The sequence below is a fragment of the Lagenorhynchus albirostris genome, chromosome 17 (assembly GCF_949774975.1).
Source record: "Lagenorhynchus albirostris chromosome 17, mLagAlb1.1, whole genome shotgun sequence".
Lineage (NCBI taxonomy): Eukaryota > Metazoa > Chordata > Mammalia > Artiodactyla > Delphinidae > Lagenorhynchus > Lagenorhynchus albirostris.
The window spans coordinates 39,492,034-39,510,810 of NC_083111.1; the positions used below are offsets into that span (position 1 = coordinate 39,492,034).

General features: G+C 37.7%; 1 protein-coding gene across 2 annotated transcripts; it reads right to left on the bottom strand.

Moving 5' to 3' along the window:
* Positions 1 to 1,797: 1,797 nt before the first annotated feature.
* On the bottom strand, positions 1,798 to 4,048 carry LOC132508125 (heterogeneous nuclear ribonucleoprotein M-like). 2 transcript variants are annotated; one of them, XM_060128019.1, is made up of 2 exons: positions 3,760 to 3,899; positions 1,798 to 3,706 (listed from the first exon to the last, which is right to left on the bottom strand). In XM_060128019.1, exon 2 carries the CDS (start codon positions 3,679 to 3,681, stop codon positions 2,059 to 2,061), a length of 1,623 nt encoding a protein of 540 aa, XP_059984002.1. In that variant the 5' UTR covers positions 3,682 to 3,706; positions 3,760 to 3,899; the 3' UTR covers positions 1,798 to 2,058. The 2 variants fall into 2 exon arrangements, with proteins under 2 accessions (XP_059984002.1, XP_059984001.1); XM_060128018.1 differs by having other exon boundaries at positions 1,798 to 4,048.
* Positions 4,049 to 18,777: the final 14,729 nt, after the last annotated feature.

Consider the following 18,777-nt stretch of genomic DNA (forward strand, 5'->3'; position numbering starts at 1 on the left):
TCTAATTCAGGATGTCTGACTCCAGTGCTTGCCTCCTTAATCATCATCTGTAAGGAAACAAAAGGAAAAAAAAGAAGCTTCAAGAACATAATGGAAAGAGCAAGTATGAACCTGTGCTCCTAATGCTATTGGCATGACATGGAGTCGGGAGCCAGTATTCAGGACCAGCCTGGCTCCCCTCAGGAGGGGGCCATCCAGCAGCTGTTCTCCCTGCTGTTCATTGTGCCACACTGTCTGCCTCTCCCTTTTGCCTCCTCTCTTGAGTTGGCAATACCTATTGGTGGAGAAACGATGGGCTATGCAGTAAGTGGCTTTGGAGGAAAAACATTTTTATCAAACTTTTTACTGAACTATAATACACATACAAAAAAGCAAACACATCACAGGTGTTCAGTTCAATGAATTTTCACAAAGTGAGCACATACCTGTGTAACTCCACCCATGTAACATGTGTACAACCTTTGTAACCAAGCAACAAAATATTACCAGCCCCCCCCATTCCCCTCATCTCCAGTTACCAACTCCCTTAAAGGGTGGCCATCTGACTTTGCAACTATAGATTAGTTTTGCCCATAAAAATGAATAGTACACATATATTTCTGTGAATGGCTTCTTTTTAAAAAATGTTTCGTTTGAAAGACATTCATATGATAGCAACTAGCAATAGTTTATTTATTCTATTGATGTATAGGATCAATTATATAAATATACTATCATTGATTTATCCAGTACACAGATGATGACTATTTGTTTACAGTGTCTGATGCAGACTGTAGAAAAGTCTTAGAGCCATCCAAGGACAGTTTGATAGGAAACAAAGCAAGAATCCTAAATTGTTCTACCCTTAGTAGAAGGATAAATTAAAAATAAACTAATTACACAGAAGAAACAGCAGAAATCTCTCATATGAAAGATGATAGAAAAAAATATAGTACTTGAGAATTTGTAAATACAAGTTGTTTTTTATGTATTCTATTTTATTTTTTAATTAATTTATTTATTATTTATGTTTGGCTGCATTGGGTCTTCATTGTTGCACACGGGCTTTCTCTAGTTGTGGTGAGTGGGGGCTACTCTTCGCTATGGTGCGCGGGCCTCTCATTGCAGTAGCTTCTCTTGTTGCAGAGCACGAGCTCCAAGTGCGTGGGCTTCAGTAGTTGTGGCTCACGGGCTCTAGAGCGCAGGCTCAACAGTTGTGGCACACGGGCTTAGTTGCTCCACTACTTGTGGGATCTTCCCAGACCAGGGCTTGAACCCTTGTCCCCAGCATTGGCAGATGGATTCTTAACCACTGTGCCACCAGGGAAGTCCTGGTTTTTATGTTTTTTAATTATTTAAATTCACGTTACCTGCACAATTAGCTTCCTAGAATCCCAGGCCTTCAAACTGTAAGCTATAAATCCTCAAATAAATAAATAAATAAATTCATACTGTGTACCTCAATCCAGAAACAAAGTATGCCCACAGATAAAATTCTAAGGAACATGAGTTATAATCAGGAAAGATAAAAACACTCAAGGGAATGAAGTCTTATAACGTATCGTCTGCAGACAGCTAAAACTCCCCTCTGCTATTAGCATTTAAAAATGTGAAATAGAGGTCACACATAGGAGCACTGAACAATAATATTTTTAAAAGACCACTTAGATTTGTAAAATATCCATAGAAAAGTCTATAAATTAAACTTAAAAACAGAAATCTAAAATTCAATGAGTAGGTTGAAAAGAAGCCTGGACAGGGGTGAAAACATAATTTGTAACCGAATATTTAACTCAATAAACTACATAGATTTTTTTTTTTTTCAGGAACTGGTATTTATTATCAAAGTCATATTCGATGTCAACAAGATGCCACAACTACAAAAAAAATTGCGCACATTGCAATCTCAATGCAAACAGTCAGATGGAATCCCAGTCATTAAAAAAGTAATTCAAATTACCCCAAAAAGCAACTGAATTTTTTAAACATCTTTATACATCCAGCCAACAAATTAAAATGGTTAACAAGAAAAAATACAAATTCAGAGGTCTGGTATCGATGTTTAAAAAAGGCAACTGCTTAAGCATTTCTATCGATTCGAACATCAATCTCTCGGCCACTCAGCTTCATCCCATTCATCATCTGGCAGGCTCTCTCAGCCACCTCTGGCGACTCAAACTTAACCACACCGCACCCCTTGGACTTCCCATTCTCCATCTTGATGTCGGCATACAGCACGTGGCCACATTCGTTGAACTTGTCTTTTAGCATCTTCCATGTAAAATCAAACGGGAGATTTCTCACAAATATCTGGCAGGCCTTCCTGGCCACCCCAGGAGCATGGCCTCCGGCTCCACCAAAGGAACCTGCGAAGCTTCCTCCAAAGTTGCCACGCTCCATCTCGATGGCACGGTCAAAGCTGGCACCGCCACCACCACCCATGGCCAGGCCCATGCGCTCAATGCCAGCGCCCAGGGCCGGGCCCATGGCGGGACCCACGCACTCCAGGCTGTTGGCGCCCATGCGCTCCAGGCCCATGCGCTCGAGACTGTTGGCGCCCATGCGCTCCAGGCCGGTGGCCATGCGATCCATCACAGGGCCCATGCGCTCCAGGCCTGCCCCCATGCCTGCGGGCACCATGCGCTCCATGCTCAGGCCCATGCGCTCGATGGCAGGGCCCATTCGCTCCACGCCAGAGCCCATGCGCTCGATGGTCTGGCCCACACGGTCAATGGGTGCGGCCATACGCTCCAGGCCAAAGCCCATGCCGGCACCCATGCGCTCCACACCAGAGCCGATGCGCTCCATGGTCTGGCCCATGCGCTCGATGCTGGAGGCCATGTGGTCGAGGCCCAGTGGGCCCATGCGCTCGATGCCGGAGCCCATGCGCTCGACTGAGCCCATGCGGTCCATGACCAGGTCCATGCGCTCAATCTCAGAGCCCACACGATCCATGCCGTGGCCCAGGCCTGCACCCATGCGCTCCATGCCGGCACCCCCAATGCGGTCAATGCCGGGGCCCATCCTCTCAATTCCAGGGACACTGCCTCCACCTCCACCGTTTATTCTGCCCATGTTCATCCCAGATCCAAATCGACCCATGTTTTCCATACCACCACCAAAGGGTCCCTCCATGCCTCCCATTTTATTTATTCCAAATCCTATGCCTTCCATTCCCATTCTTGCGGGTCCTATGTTGCCCATTCCAATGCCTTTATTCAAATGATTGGCGTCAATAGGCTGCCCTCCTGGTCCTAATCCCATGCCAATACCACCAAGTCCATGGGGAAGTTGTTGTGGACGCTCAGGAGGGAAAAAATCTCCCTTTGGTAAGGCCCTCTCATCCATTTTCACGTGCATTGGTCTGTCAAATAGCAGATGGCCATTAAACATAGATATAGCTTGCACAGCTTCAATGGACTGTTCAAAAGTAACAGTGCCTATTCCACGACTTTTTCCATCTTTATCCTCAAGAATGTCTGCTCGGACCACCACACCAGCCATACTAAAAACTTCCTTCAGTTTCTTCCAGCCAACTTTATAATCCAGATTTGCTACAAATACTGTGCTTCCAAGTCTTCCAGCCTTTTGCATTGCTCTCCTGGCATGTTCACCATCAGGATCTTCTTTGACTTTCAGTGGTCTTCCACTCAGACTATGCTTGTTTAGAACTTCAGCAGCTTTTTTCATGCTCTCTTCCATCTTGAATTCAACAACGGCACATCCCCTTGACTTTCCTTCAGCATCCATTAAGAGCTCCACGTATGTTACCTCACCAACTTTTTCTTTAACCAGGTCTTTAAGTGACTGCCATTTCACATCAAAAGGTATGTTTGTAATGAAGGCTCTGTATCTTTTAGTTGGATTGGCATACGGCTCAAAGCGATTGCCTCCTCTTTTTATGTTTTTCTCCTTCCTCTTCTCATTCTGAGCTGGTCGTTCTCCTTCACCTTTCGGGCCCGGAGCTCCGTTGCCACTCGGCACGCCGGGCGCGCCGCTCTCCTCCTCCATTTTGGGCTCCGTCGCCGCCACCTCGGCTGCCGCTTCGACCCCTGCCGCCATTTTCTCCGCGTCTACTACATAGATTTTAACACAGTAAAACAAGGAGATGGAAAATATAAAAGAGAGATTGAGAGATATGAAGATAAATGGAGAAGTTCTAACATCCAGTTGGCATTCCAAGATCTCCAGTGCAGGTGGGCATCATCCAATCTGCTGAGGGCCTGAAGAGAGCAAAAAGGCAGACGAAGGGTGAATTTGCTCTCTGCTTGAGGCAGGACATCCTCCTTCTCCTGTTTGTGGACCTTGGTGCTACAAGATGTCCAGGATTTACACCATTGCCCCTGGTTCTTGGGCCTTTGGACTCCAACTGGTACTTACATCATTGGCTCCCCTGGTTCCTAGGCCTTGGGTTTGGACTGGAACTACACCACTGGCTCTCCTGGGCCTCCAGCTTACAGACAGCAGATCATGGGACTTCTCAGCCTCTGTAATCATGTGAGCCAATGTCTAAAAATAAATGTCTTTTTATTATATCTATATATATTCTATCATATCTGTTTCTCTGGAGAACTCTAATACAAGTAGTATATAGTGGTGAAAAATATAAACTATAAACAAATGCATAGCGTGAATACATATCAAAAATATAGCATTATAGAAGAATGATTAAGTACATATAATGATTTAGTTTATATAAAAATCAAAATAGGTCAAATTAAATCGTATTTTGTTTTGGATACATACATATATAAATGAAGATTCCATAAAGCAAAACAAGAAGATATTTATTAAAATGTCCTCTTTTAAGGGAGAGAAAGAGCAAAGAATGAACAATGAGGTAAGAAAGACAGAAAAAAAAATTGGTGGGTGGGGATGGACTTCAAAACAACTGGAAACATTCTGTTTCATAAACTAGGTGATCAGCACCTGGATATTGGTTTTATTTTTCTTTAAATTGTATATATGAAGAGTGTATGCTTTTTTTTACTTTATAATTTAAGAAAATGATTTTGTACTATTAGAGAAACAAAACAGAAATGGAAATAAGAATTATGAGAATGAACTCTATGTAAATATGAGCAATACTGTGAATGTAAAAATTACCAACTATTAAATTAATCTTTGGCAAAGAAGAATTTCAACATACTTTTTATTCATAAATCTTTAAGCCACACGTGAAGAAAATGAAGAAATAGAAGTGGAAAGAGTTACTCTGAACTTCTAAAAATGAAAGTACACACACTAATAAATTACTGAGGTATTTTAACTTTCTTTTTTATTATTTTTAGATGAATTACTTGATTGTATTTTTAAAAGATGTTACATGTTTATTATTAAAAATTCAAACAATACTGTAAACCATAACTATAAACTGTTAACTAAAAATTATAAAGAATTACACAAAATCTCACCACCCAGAAATAATAATAGTTAACATTGAATAATCACATGCACCAAAGAAATAATAGTCAGTTAGGAAAAAATATTTTTAAAAAATGAGATAAAATTATGTATGCTCCCTGTAAATTAAGAAATCATTAAAATTAATTTTACATGAGTTTAATAGGGAAAAAAATGAAGCTCAAGTAAATATTACAGTAATGCTAAAATTTAGATAAATATTTTCAATCACAAGGGAAACTGCTTTCCAAAAGGCCCTATATGCTTTCAAAAATATATATATTATGAAAATCATCAAGCTATTGGGGTCATTCTGTCTTACTTGCACATTACATCTTATCTCCTACTATGGCATATGTGAAACTAACAATCTTAGATTTTCTTCCCAATTCTCCACTTCCTGATTTTGGACAGTTAGAGTATTATATTTATACTAATAATTTTACACTTTTACTAATTTTAATAATTACACATTCTATTATTGATATGGTATTATATGTAGTATTATAAGTAATTATTTTAATCACTTATACTTTATTCTCTAATAATTATAAACAGTTACAGTTCTTTTACCAGTTTTAACATGTTTGAATTCTTTTTATTTTTTTTTATCTTTTGTGTGGCTTGAATATATGGGGGGGGCGGGTGTTCTTTATTCTTTTTTTCAAGAGGAGTTCATTTTTTTTCTCTTTTTCTGAGTCCCTGTATGTTGCAAAATATCTGCTTATTGTCTTTATAGTCACATTACATCGAGGCTAATATCTTTCAGTCATATTTTATTTTTCCTGAAATTTTCTAAACATTACTCTATCACATTCTAGTATTGACTGTTGTGTAGAAATCCAAAATTAGTCTTATTTCGCCCCCTTAGGTAATGAATTTTTATGGATGCCTTCAAAATTATTTCCCAATTTTTGCCATTCATTTTAACTAACTGAGATGTGGTTCTGTGTGATTTTTCAGTTCCTGAGATGCAGAGGAGTTTTCACTATGTAGATTCAATGTATCTCTTCATCTCTGGGGAAATCATCCTTCATTTTAACTTTGTATACATTTTTACTGCTCAGTTTATTGGGTTATTCAGGTTGAAGGTAGCAATGATATATTAAGTTGAATTCTCTTTTCCTATCATGTCTTTTATCTCTACTGTAATTGCTTTAATCCCTTTGCCTTTTTTCCTTTGTATTCATTGTAATTATCGTGAGTTAATGTTAGTAAATTGAAATTTTTTTCATGAATCAATTTAACTTGCCTACTTACCCCTTCCTTCCTTCCTACCTTCTTTCCCTCCCTGCCCTCCCTCCCTCTCTCCCTCCCTCCCTCCTTCCCTCTCTCTCTCCCTGTTTTGCTTTTCTTCTTAATTTTATATAATGGTTCTCAATTTTTTTTCTTGTCTCTTCAATCTCCTTCTCAACTCATTCTATTATTTTACTCATTTTGTCTTTGAATTCTCACTGCATTTCTAAGATGAAACATATTATGTTCCTTTTACTTTTCTTCATAACCAGTATTCTAATACTGCAAGGTTTTCGTGCCATTTATTATATTCTTTTTATGCTTAACATGAGAAAGCATATTGACTATAAAATAAAAGACTCTCTGTAGGTCTCTATAGGGATCTTAAAAGTCTAGAAAATACAAATTACATTTTGTCAATAACATTTTCCTTATTTCCAGACATTTTTGACAACCTCTATTTACTATGACAAAGTGTGATAGAATCTCCATGATTTCTTTCTTATTAATCTCTACCTAGCTAATTATCTCTTCCATTGAGTTATGCGCTAACGACTAGGCCCATACCTGATGTAATAGGAGATGGCAGTGTGCGTGTCTGTCTGAGTGTTTGTGGGAGTGTGTGTGTGTGCGTGTGTGTGTGTGTGTGTGTATTACGACAGAGAGAGAGAATGATAGAAAGATCATATGACTCCTCTCTCTCTTTCTCTCTCATCAAATGGCCTATACTAAGACTGACTTTGTGTAGTTTGAGGGTAACCAATCCTAAGAGAATAATTAGGGATGGTAACCATTAAATTATTAAAAACAGATTCTGTGTCAACTGAAGATTTTTCTTGAAATTTTCTTTTGTAAGATCTTGCTCTAAAAACAATATTGGTTAACCACTATTTGATACTAAATTTCATGTTTAACTTATCTGTACTTCAGGCAGAAAAAAAAAAAGATTTTTAAAACTAAGAGATTCTTGAAATCTTAAGAAGAAATGGATGAAGTATTCTAAACATGAGTGTGAAATTACTAATGTAAAGTAACCTTTCCTGGATAGTGAGACTAATTCTTTATCACAGTGCTCAATAGGTTTTATTTTGAGGTCGCTTAGGATGGTCCATAAGCCCCATGTCAAATCCCCTAATATTTCTTTAGCATATTAAGAGATGATGCTTAAAATTCTGAAGTTTCTGTAAATGAAGTTAGAATTCTCCCTGCAGTGTATATAACCAATCATTTTCTGAAAATAGGTTTTGGTTAGGATGGGGCACATCTAGAGAACTTGGCACTTGAATTGGAGGAATCGTCTCACGAGGGGCTCATGTGACAACTGACAGTTATTTCACAAATTGGTCTAAGCTTGGTCTTGCTTCCTTCAAAATGCTTTTCCCAATGGCAACTCTGCCTGTGTAGGACATACCCAATCAATGGACTTCAGCTGTCATCATGGTCGACATGGATCACTGAACTATTGAGTAGACTGATGATCAGTATTGACTGTGAATGTTTCTGAAATTAAAATATTGGATATACTATAGACTATTCATTTCATGAATGTGGAATATAGTCACTGAATCATGGGTCTTTAATTTCCATAATGATTATATCATTTTATCCAAACCTAACATTTTTCTCCTAAAAGAGGGAGAAATTTAAATGGCTACATAAGAGATGTAGATAAGAGCCTAAGATTTCTTGAATTCAACATTTTTTTTAAAAGAAATCAAAACATGCTCTAAAAAGTCACATATATATGGTAATTATTCTTGTGTTCTGTATATATGCCTTAGGTCCCCTATGTAAACTCTGTGAGTGTTAAGGGCAGTGTTAATTAATTTAATCAACTGTCATTGATGAAGTGGGCTTTATAACATATCAGGCAGTTTCTACGTACAGAAATTCGGGCACCTTACTAGATGCAGAGATAAAATAGTGCCATGCCTTCTGTTGCATGGGCAGAGACAAACATGATGAAATCATCGCAATAATAAATATGAGCTTTAGAGGAATGTGAGTCCATTGTCGGTGAGGTACCTGGTGAGTGCAGAAAGAGGGAACTAGCTAAAGGATGCAGGAAGGATGAAGTTTGCTGAGGAATGATCTCTACCTGATGCGATATTAGAATAGGATTTCACTTAAGAAAGGTAATTAACTATGCAAAGAGAAGGGTGGGGCTGGGGTGAATGAAGAACAGTCCAGTTAGAAGAAAAAGTGCTTCTACAGCTGAAATGGCACAGCACATTTGAGAATTTGAGAGTAGCCTAATGTGGCTGAGTGTAGAAAGCAAGAGCAAGTGAGACATGAGGCTGGAAAAAGAGGCAGGGATAAGCAAAAGCAGAGGCTTAGAGTAGGGTGACTTATGCCCTAGAAAGTCTAAGACAGTCTCAATTTATGCCTGCTGTCTAATGTAATAATAACATACCCTTTCACTTTTAAATGCACTCCAGTGTGCTGAGGAAATTATATTATTACCCTACTTAAAGGCCATATTAAAGTTTTCGGTCTTTATTCTAACTTCTAACAATGGGAAATATTTAAAGTGTTCAAGCCAGTAAGAGATGATCACTTTTAAGGCTTGAAAAGATCATAGTATAAGGTGTACAAGAGGTTGATGGGGGCAGTGATGGATAAAAGAAGACTAGGTAAGAGGTAAGAGGCTGATGCAAGAATTGCAGAAGGGATGGCTCTTCAAGGTGATACTCGAAGAGACAGAATAAATGAATTTGAGGCAATTGGTGTGTACTTGTCTAATCATATCTGCCTCAGCCTGGACAAGAAATTAGTCAGACTTCGGAGTGTGTTGAGACTACTTGCTATTCAAAATGAGAGAAACTGGTGGGAAACCTGTGCTAGGGATTGTAGAATTGTAGTTAGAATTGCAGAATTGTAGTTAGGTCAAAGAAAGAACAGAAATTCTGGCAGGATAATTAACATTGCCATTTGGGGATTGATGGAGGCTAGGTGAGGTTCACCATGTTCCATCAAAAAAAAAAAAAAGATTCTGAGGCTCAAGGCCACAGAGAGATTTTTCTTTGTAGCGGATTGCCAGTTACTTGTATAAATACCAGTTTATAGTATTGTGAGGAGGTTCTAGAATTCACATGTGGAGCTCATCACTGCACATCCCCATAAAGGGGACAAGTGTTTTACATGAGTATTTAAATGATTTCTTCAATCTGTCCTCTGGCAAGGTGTAGTAGAGTACAGTTTTAAAAATCAGAAACTTCTCAAGTCAGATTATGAACAATTCACAGCAAAGTGCTGCTGAACAGACTTAGATTCCACCTCAAATCCAAGAGGTCATTGAAATACATGTGATTCCTGAACCTCCTTTAAGAAGAGAAAAATAAGGGAAACAGCATGGAGGAGGCTTAAACGGAGGAGCCAGTTTGAGAAGTGATTATGTCTGGATCTAGGATGATGGAAGTGGATAGATTTGCCACATGTTTTGAGTTATAAATGAAAGCCTGTTGACAGAATCAGTGTAAGTTTTAAGGGAAAGGATAAATCAACTCTTCCCTTTCAGAAAATAGATAAATGATGATGCCTTGTTGATATAGGGAAGAATGAGAGAAGAAAACATTTGGGATGATGTGAACCAAGAGCTACATTTTTGGCCTGTCAATTGGAGATAACATTTAAGTTAATAGTTGGTTTAAGAGTCTACAGTGACTGTCAGATGCTGTAGATACTTACTGAATATGGTAATTTGGTGGCCATTAGCATATAGATGTTATATAATGTTATACAAGGTCATGGGATTGGAGGAGATCATTAGGAATAAACATATTCATTTGAAGTTCAGTTGGAAGGAACTGAGACCAGATGGCATTACGTGATAATGAGTGGGCCAGAACAGGCAAGGAGAAGAAGGGAAGAAGCACCAAGACGAAGGAAGGAAAGAGTAGCATTAACAAGAGTGTGTATGGAGAATCAGGAAATATTGGAGCAGCTGCCCTGGGAGGTTTGGCTTTGGGGAGAAAGATATATCAAGATGACTTTTTTTTCTGTGTGGCATACTGTCTAACCTCCTCCTTAATATTCCCAAGAGATTTTCAGAGAACATATTCATGATTTTTCAGAGACTTTTATATGAACTCATATTTATTTTCCTTTAGAATGTTTGACAAAGCAGACTGGTCTTGAGGTAACTAAGTTATATTTCAGTTGCTCATATATTATTTCATTTAACTCATTCAAAACCCGATGGAGGTGATTCTATTATTTTTCCCATTTTACATTTCAACATAAGATTAAATAGTTTGTTAGATTTCAGAATGCTTCCCATGAGATTCCCAGGAGCAGAGGTCTTCGAAGCTACTATCTTTTTAGGTGGCTACTCCAGGTTTCTGTAATATGATCCTAGACTCTTTTCTCAGTGAGATTTCGGGTTAAATAGCCTGTCTATCCAGCATCTATTTTTCAGGGCCCCATAAAGATTTCCTACCTTGAGAATTGGTTCTCATTTCAGATATCTTTCCCTTCTAAGCACCATCCTAGTCCAAATGTATGCTCAACATGTTAGCTAGTGACTTTTTCTGCCATCAACTTAGATAATTTATAAGTTTAATATGTATTCTACTTATTATAAACACAATTTTACTTGATAATTTTCACTATAATCCAGGTTCATAAGTAATATTATATAGCACATGCATCAGAAACGGAAACACTGAAATGTGTTTAAATAGATATATTTCACCTTCAAGGAATTGAGGCTTTCTCCACAAACTTCTGACACCCAAAGATTACATAAGTTTTCCAAGGTCACAGCTAAAAATTGGTAGCATCAGGATTAAAATTCAATCAGTTTTGACTCCAGAATCCTTGCTTTCCATATTCCTAGCATAGTAAGTACTCAGTTCATGTTAGTTCCTTTCTAGTATGCACTAACTGAATATTTGTGAATAAAAGAAATCAATATTCAGAGTCTGGCTTGTAGTTATATATTTGTAATATACAGATCTTTCAGAGAAAACATTAAAGTTTATGAATATTATTATTTCATCACTTATACCATGGAAATAAACATACTTTATTTTCCAGAATATGCTACCAATAAATAAAAAACAGGGACTTCCCTGGTGGTGCAGTGGATAAGACTCTATGCTTCCAATGCAGGGTGCCTGGGTTCGATCCCTCATCAGGGAACTATACCCCACATGCATGCCACAACTAAGAGTTCACATGTCACAACTGAGGAGCCCACATGCCACAACTAAGACCCAACGCAACCAAATAAATAAATTAATATTTTTTAAAAATAAATAAGAAACAGCTACATGGTACTAGAGAAGTTTTTGGAGCACTAAATCACATTACATTATTTTAAACACATGTTACTTTTATGCAAATCTTGTTGCCAGGAGAAGCAAAATAATCACTAAGACTTTGACAATCATTTAGTCCACACTTCCCCCATACACACTTTTTATCAAATAATGATGCTGAAAGTGACTTGCCCACAGTCACATAGTTAATGAAATAATTAGAACCCAAACTCAAATGTTCTGACTTTAATTTTTGTACTCTTTCTATTACATAACACTTTTCAATTGTTGCTGTTATCCATGTTTACCTTCTCTTTAGGATCTGAGATATTTGGAAAAGAAGTTAAGTATATGGGCTACGTATCATTCATATTCCTCCACCCTCTCATCCCATGAGGTATAAGCCATTTTCAATGCTTTAGAAAACATTTTTTTTTCAAGAATGTTTGCAAATTAAGTGTCAGAGTTTCTACCTTAGAGGCTAACTGTTTATACAGATATGCTAAACCAACAGGAAAAATGGACAAAATAATTCGCACTGGCGATACAGAATATTCTTTATATTGTTGTTTAATTAATGACAACTTAAATCTGACATTGTACAAAGCAGTGGAGTTCCAGTGTACATTCAGGGGGTGGTGAGGGAGCACATAAAAAATTTCCCTAACTTCTTGCGCATGTGTTTTCTTCATCCCACAAGATAATTCTCATTGGAATGTTTACTTTTGCCTTTTCATATTGAATAGTAAATATTCTGTATTTCCATATATTGTTATGATGACTATGACAGATTTCTGAACAATTTTTATTACCAGTTACTCTCAGCCTCATGAACTGAGGAAATCATTTTATCATAGGCTAAGACATTTCTTCGATATGAAGCTAAAAAGGAATTACTTTGACACAGTAGAATGCAATAAAGCAATTGTGATCAATTTGAAAGAGATGAGTGAAAAAGAAAACAGTCTTTGGCCTTGGGAGTGTCTGCCTCTTGCTTTGATATCTTTTCTAACACTGCAGAAGCAAGCTGGGTCACTTTTCCTCCTCCCAGGCTGTTCACACACCATCTGTCAATGTTGTAAAAATACAAAAAACACTGTATAATTATTTTCCTTATGAAAAACATGAATGCAAAGTTTCTTAGAGCTAAAACTTTCTTAGAGCAGCACAATCAGCTGCAAGTCTGCTTCTAAAAAATCTATGTAATACTCCATTGCTACCTTAGTACTTATTTATCATAATAGCACCTTATCAAGAAAAAAGATAACATATATCCATAAAATAAAATACTATGCAGGTGTTCAAAAAATGCAAGATGTTCAATATATTTTGTAAAGTGAGAAAAATGAGTCATAAAAGAAAATGTTATGCCATTTAGTAAATATTTAGAATATGATACCATTTCAGTAAACACACACATATACACATGCAAACAATAAATCATTTTGGGAATAGGAATGAATTTACTTCACAGCAGTGGGGCAAAGAAGCATCCTATGTCTTTATTCTCCTGTCTCTCCTAGCTGGTAGAAAGTTCAATCTCAGTAATATTTTCACTATTCCTCCTCTTTCCTAAGTATATACAAGAGTTCTGAGAGCTTAAAAGTCATGAAACTTTAGGAAAAACTTCTGTCCTTGCTTCTATTATGGCCACCAATGAGATTAGACCTTCCCAAGCCTGGGTAGTATTTTGGAGAGTGAGTGGCTTTGTTGCTCATAGAATCCATCCTTCCAAGTCCGCTCAAAGACCAAGAAATTTGTGAGACTTCCATGGCCCGGGTCCTTACAGTTCCTTTCTGTTCCCTCCCTGAACCTCTCTGCTGTGGTTTCTGCCATTTTTGAAGGCACTGTTCGGGACTGTGGACAGGACTCATTTCAAAATATCACAAGAGTACTTGTTGGTTACAAAGAGAGAGCTGGGAGGTATGCCTTAACCAAATAATCCAAGTTAGCATCACCAAGAATGACAGAAACAGACATCATATGCCTCCTGGTGGGATGCAATGCAAAGTCCAGGACAGCACAAATCTAATATTCCTGCCAAAATGTTTAACTCGAATGCAGTAATGAGGGAATTATTGGACTAATCTAGATTTGAAGGCATTCTACACACCGATTAACCTACATTCATCAAAAATATTAATGTCATGAAAAACAAATAAAAAGACAAGGGGACCATTATTATATTAAAGGAGATAAAGACACATGACAAATAAATGACAAGTATGTTCCTTAATTGGATTCTACTTCAGGGCGGGGGGCAGGGGGTATCAGCTGAGATACATTTTGGAACAGTTGTATATCAGATGATATTGGTCTGTCACTGTTCATATGGGAGTATGACAATGGTTTTGTGTTTACGTAAGAGAATGTCCTTGTTCTAAGACTATATATGTTGAAGTATAAAGGGGTCAAGGGTCATAATGTCTGCATGTCTGCAACTTACATTCAAATATTTCAGCAAAGTAAATGTATGTAAAAGAGATAAAGCAAATGTGGGAAAATGTTAATAATTAGTGAATTCAGGTGAATATTTTATGGGTATTCATTTTACTTTTCTGTAGGTTTGAAATTTTTTAAAATAAAATGTTTGAAAAACAATTTTAAAATGTTTTTAAAAACAATTTTAAAATGTTTGAAGGTAAAAGTAAGATTAAAAACAAAGATAAATTTTAAGTTTTGAAAATGAAAAGACAGGAAGGCTCGGTTGTTTTGGGGGTGGTGGCAATGATGGGTAAGAAGGGTCAGATGGAGAAAATTACCTCTCATACTTTTATAATTACGTTACTGCTGAATATTATATATAGCTCATTTCGCTGAAATTAATCTGGCATATTAAAAATAAAGAGCAGGGGCCTCCCTGGTGCAGTGGTTGAGAGTCCGCCTGCCGATGCAGGGGACCTGGCTTCGTGCCCCGGTCCGGGAAGATCCCACATGCCGCGGAGCGGCTGGGCCCATGAGCCATGGCCGCTGGGCCTGCGTGTCCGGAGCCTGTGCTCCGCAACGGGAGAGGCCACAACAGTGAGAGGCCCGCGTACTGCAAAAAAAAATTAATTAATTACTTTAAAAAAATAAAATAAAGAGCAAAAAACTCTTGAAGCATATAAAACAAACCACAGATAAATAATGGATGAAAGAGAGAGGGGGAGAAAGTTTGTGTATGGGCTGGGGTTAATACAAGTTTCTTCCACCAGCTAAACCACAGGTTGGCCAACTACAGCCCTTAGACCAAATCTGACCCCTGATCTAAATCATAAATACATTTGAAGTTTTAAAAAATCAAACATATTTTAGTGTTTCAGTCAGAAAAATAAAAAACAGAAAAGACTAACTTGCTCAAAGCTTAGGTTTTCCAGACTTTGCTTCATCAAATGCAGGCTACATAGCTTGGCTTTCTAGAAGAAGGGAAGTCATAAATAAAATGAGCACATAAAGAAAGAAAAACTGGAGTATTCATTTAAAATAGTACATTAGGACAGATGGGCAAAGTGTTTGATAAGACTTATTTTCACTGCCCAGTGCTTATAAAAAATATGAGCTTACTTTTCCAGGAATCATGAAACCCATTTGCTGAATCATTTGCTAATTCCACTGGCGCCTCGAGAGAAATGTGTCAAGTATTTTGAAGTTTTCTAAATTCGGGTTCAGAAAGGTCAAGTAGCTTGCCAAGCAGCACAGCTCAGCACAGCTCAGCAAATTACTGGAAAGAAAAAAAAGAAGCACTGTACTTGAATGTTGGTTGAACCTACCCAGAAGAAAGTCAAGAATTTCCTTTGGGACCTTTACGTGAACTAGAACTTTTTGTACTTTAGGAGAAAAGGGAAAAACACTGGCTACCTCCTAAAAAGTGTGTTACTAATTCGATTTACAGAATTAGCTGTGTGTATTTTAAGAAGGTAACTCAACCCTACTAGTAACCTTGGGTTTAAAAAGGTTTTAGGTCTCAAATTAAAAAAATGTAAAGTTTTTCTGTTCTTATACAGCCCTGTATCATTTTTTTTTTGATAAAAGGCAGCCAACAAATTCTCTCCTGTCACTATTAGCAATTTATGCCTTAAAGAAACAAAGACCAAAGTGAGTAGACTTGAGTCTATTCCCCTACTTCTCTTGGGTGAGCTGAAATGGAAGCATTAGCAGTGCCCACTGCCTCACTGCCTTCCTCCACACACAGCTCTCACCACCAGCAGGCATGGGAAAGAGGAAAAGCCAAGCACTTTGCTTCTTTGTGTTTAAATCTAGCCTCACCTGATCTTATAAGAAGCTCTGCAATATGAATTGTAGCCCGCAGCTTGTCCTGCCCAGACACGAAGTAGCTGGCCTGTTGTACCCCTACATCAGTTGGTCTAGCTGTGGGCTGCCTCTGGCACGATTGCATTTCCTTCTAGGAGTGCCAAGCAGGTGGCTTCTACAGGGTGAGGTGGCCCCCATCAGCCAATGGCAGTCCTCTGAGAAGAGACAAGAGTGAGCTGTCAGCAGCAGCTGAAGGACAGAAGCACTGTGCTGGTGAAGGCCGCCAATAGCATCTATGCCAATAGCCAATAATCATATAAAAGCATGTTTATGCTCATGAATTACAAAAATGAAAATTAAAGCCTAATGAGATACCACATGTTCCATATGTGTTTGAAAAGAATATATGTTCTGCAGCTGTTAGGTATGGGCTTCTATAAAAATCAATTAGGTCTAGTTGGTAGCCATTCATTTCTATCTTTTCTGCTTTGCTGTCTACTTGTTCTGTCAATTACTGAGGAAAGGTTGTTAACATCTCCAATTATGATTAGGTACATTTTTTATTTGGCTTTTTATTTCTGTCATTTTGGCTTTTGAAGTTCTGTTATTAGAGACATTTAGGATTACAATGGGATCTTAGCAAGTTGAACATTTTATCATTATTTTGAAGTTTACTTTGTGTTATATTCATTGATTATTCATGTTTCCATGCTCTCTACTGAAAGAGAAAGAATGGGGGTGGAGAGGAGGAAGGAAGGAAAGAAAAAAGTCCAAAAAGAAGAGCAGTCCCTTGGCTTTTTCTCCATGAGTGCTGGTTACCTAGGGAGGAATATCTGCACTCCTACTAACCCTGTGCAATTCATTGCTCTCAATGTTTTACTTACAGAAACTCACAGAGGCATTAACTAATAACCAATAAGTCCACTTTCCAGAAACCATGGTCCATGTGCTCACTTAGAATTTGAGTCTATTCTTAGTTCTTTTTGTACATACAATATCCCTGACTTCATTTATGCCTTGTGGCTTAGACTGGGTCATAATACATCTTCATCTGAATATACAGTCTCAAAATTCAGTATTCAAAATAAGATAGTCATAGGATTAACATTTCTTTCTTTTAGAAAACTGGGTTTTGGAGGCAGGAGGTGAGAGCGGAAGGTCACGTCTCAGCTATGTCCTGTACAATATAACAAACGTATGTTTTGATGGGTTATTTCCATTTTGTTTTCTATAGTTTTTTAAAAACTTGATAATATCCAAATTTGTTATACTGGCCAAGCACACACCCAACTTTCCTGATGTCAGGGCATGTGTCCTTTTTTTTAAGTACTTTGTGGTTGGTATAAAACTATATAATAGAGGGAGTTTTAAAGGCAAACTTATGTGGTATAATAATTCTGGGGTGTGCTGTTTTTTAAAAATAATGTTTCTTTGACAGCATTTTCATGCTATTTTTACTCTAACAACTTAGCTTACGATAGACTCAAATTTGCACAAAATCAAACCCTGACCCAAAACCTGGGTTTATCCAGGTTCCTCCAAAACTACACCAGGCACATTTCTCATTAGGCATCTGTTTATTCCAAAACATACACATACACAGGGGATAGAATTAGATAACACTTTTTTGGCTTACTAAATGGGTTAGACTCAGTAAATATGGTACTTGCTTTTCAACTGATTCTGCCATCTGTCAGCAAACTTATTGCTTTTAGCAGGGGTTTTTCTTGTGATAATTTACAAGTTGTTTTTCTTCCTTTGTTCTTTTTGGGAAGATACATGTCCTTAAAATTTAAGGGGGAAATAACACGTAAAATAAATTCATCCACAAAACAGAATCAGCAGAGACCAAAAGGCTGCTGGAGAGTTAAAAGGAACATGAAATTTAACCACAGAAGATAATTTTTTTCTTCTGGGGAGGGAAGGAGAGCGAGTCTCAACATTCTGCAGGTGACTCCTCCATCCCAGCTCCAGCTGAGAAGCATCTGTACAAAAGAAACAGCCCACAGTAGAAAGAATTCATTTCTCAGGAAAAGATGCAAAGCAGGGAACCCCAGGCTCAGGGAAGTTTCCAATAAAGCCATCTAGTTCTGGGTTCTGCTCTGTGTCACGATCATAGCAGCTAACTTTTCCATAGTGCTTGCTCTATAGTTTATACTACTAGGGTTTATTGTGTTTCGTGTCTGCCACTGCCTCACTGAATGCCATTGGGAAGTTACTCAACCTCTCTAAGCCTCAGTTTTCCTGAGAAACAAGTAAAATAGCATAATGTGTTTAGTGTGTTTATTATGTGTTCAATAGTGTGTGTTCAATATTATGGTAGCTAAGGTTTACAGATATCCTTTTAAAAAGAATGAGCTTCTTAAGAGAAGGACTATGTCTTCTTCACTATTAGATGCCTAGTGCCTTCCCCAGTGCCCAAAATGTAATAGAAAGTTAATAAATGTTTGTCAAATGGATGAATGGATGGGCTGACAAACACGTAAATAAATAAATCTCATTATTTTTATTTGATTCTCAAAGCAACCCTACTAATTATTATTTCTCACATTTTATAGATGAGAAAACAAATCCCTGAAAAGTTCTGTGACTTGGCCAACTCATATGATTAGCAAGTAAATTGAGACTCGAACCCAATTCCAGTCATTATTCTTGACACTAAGAGAGT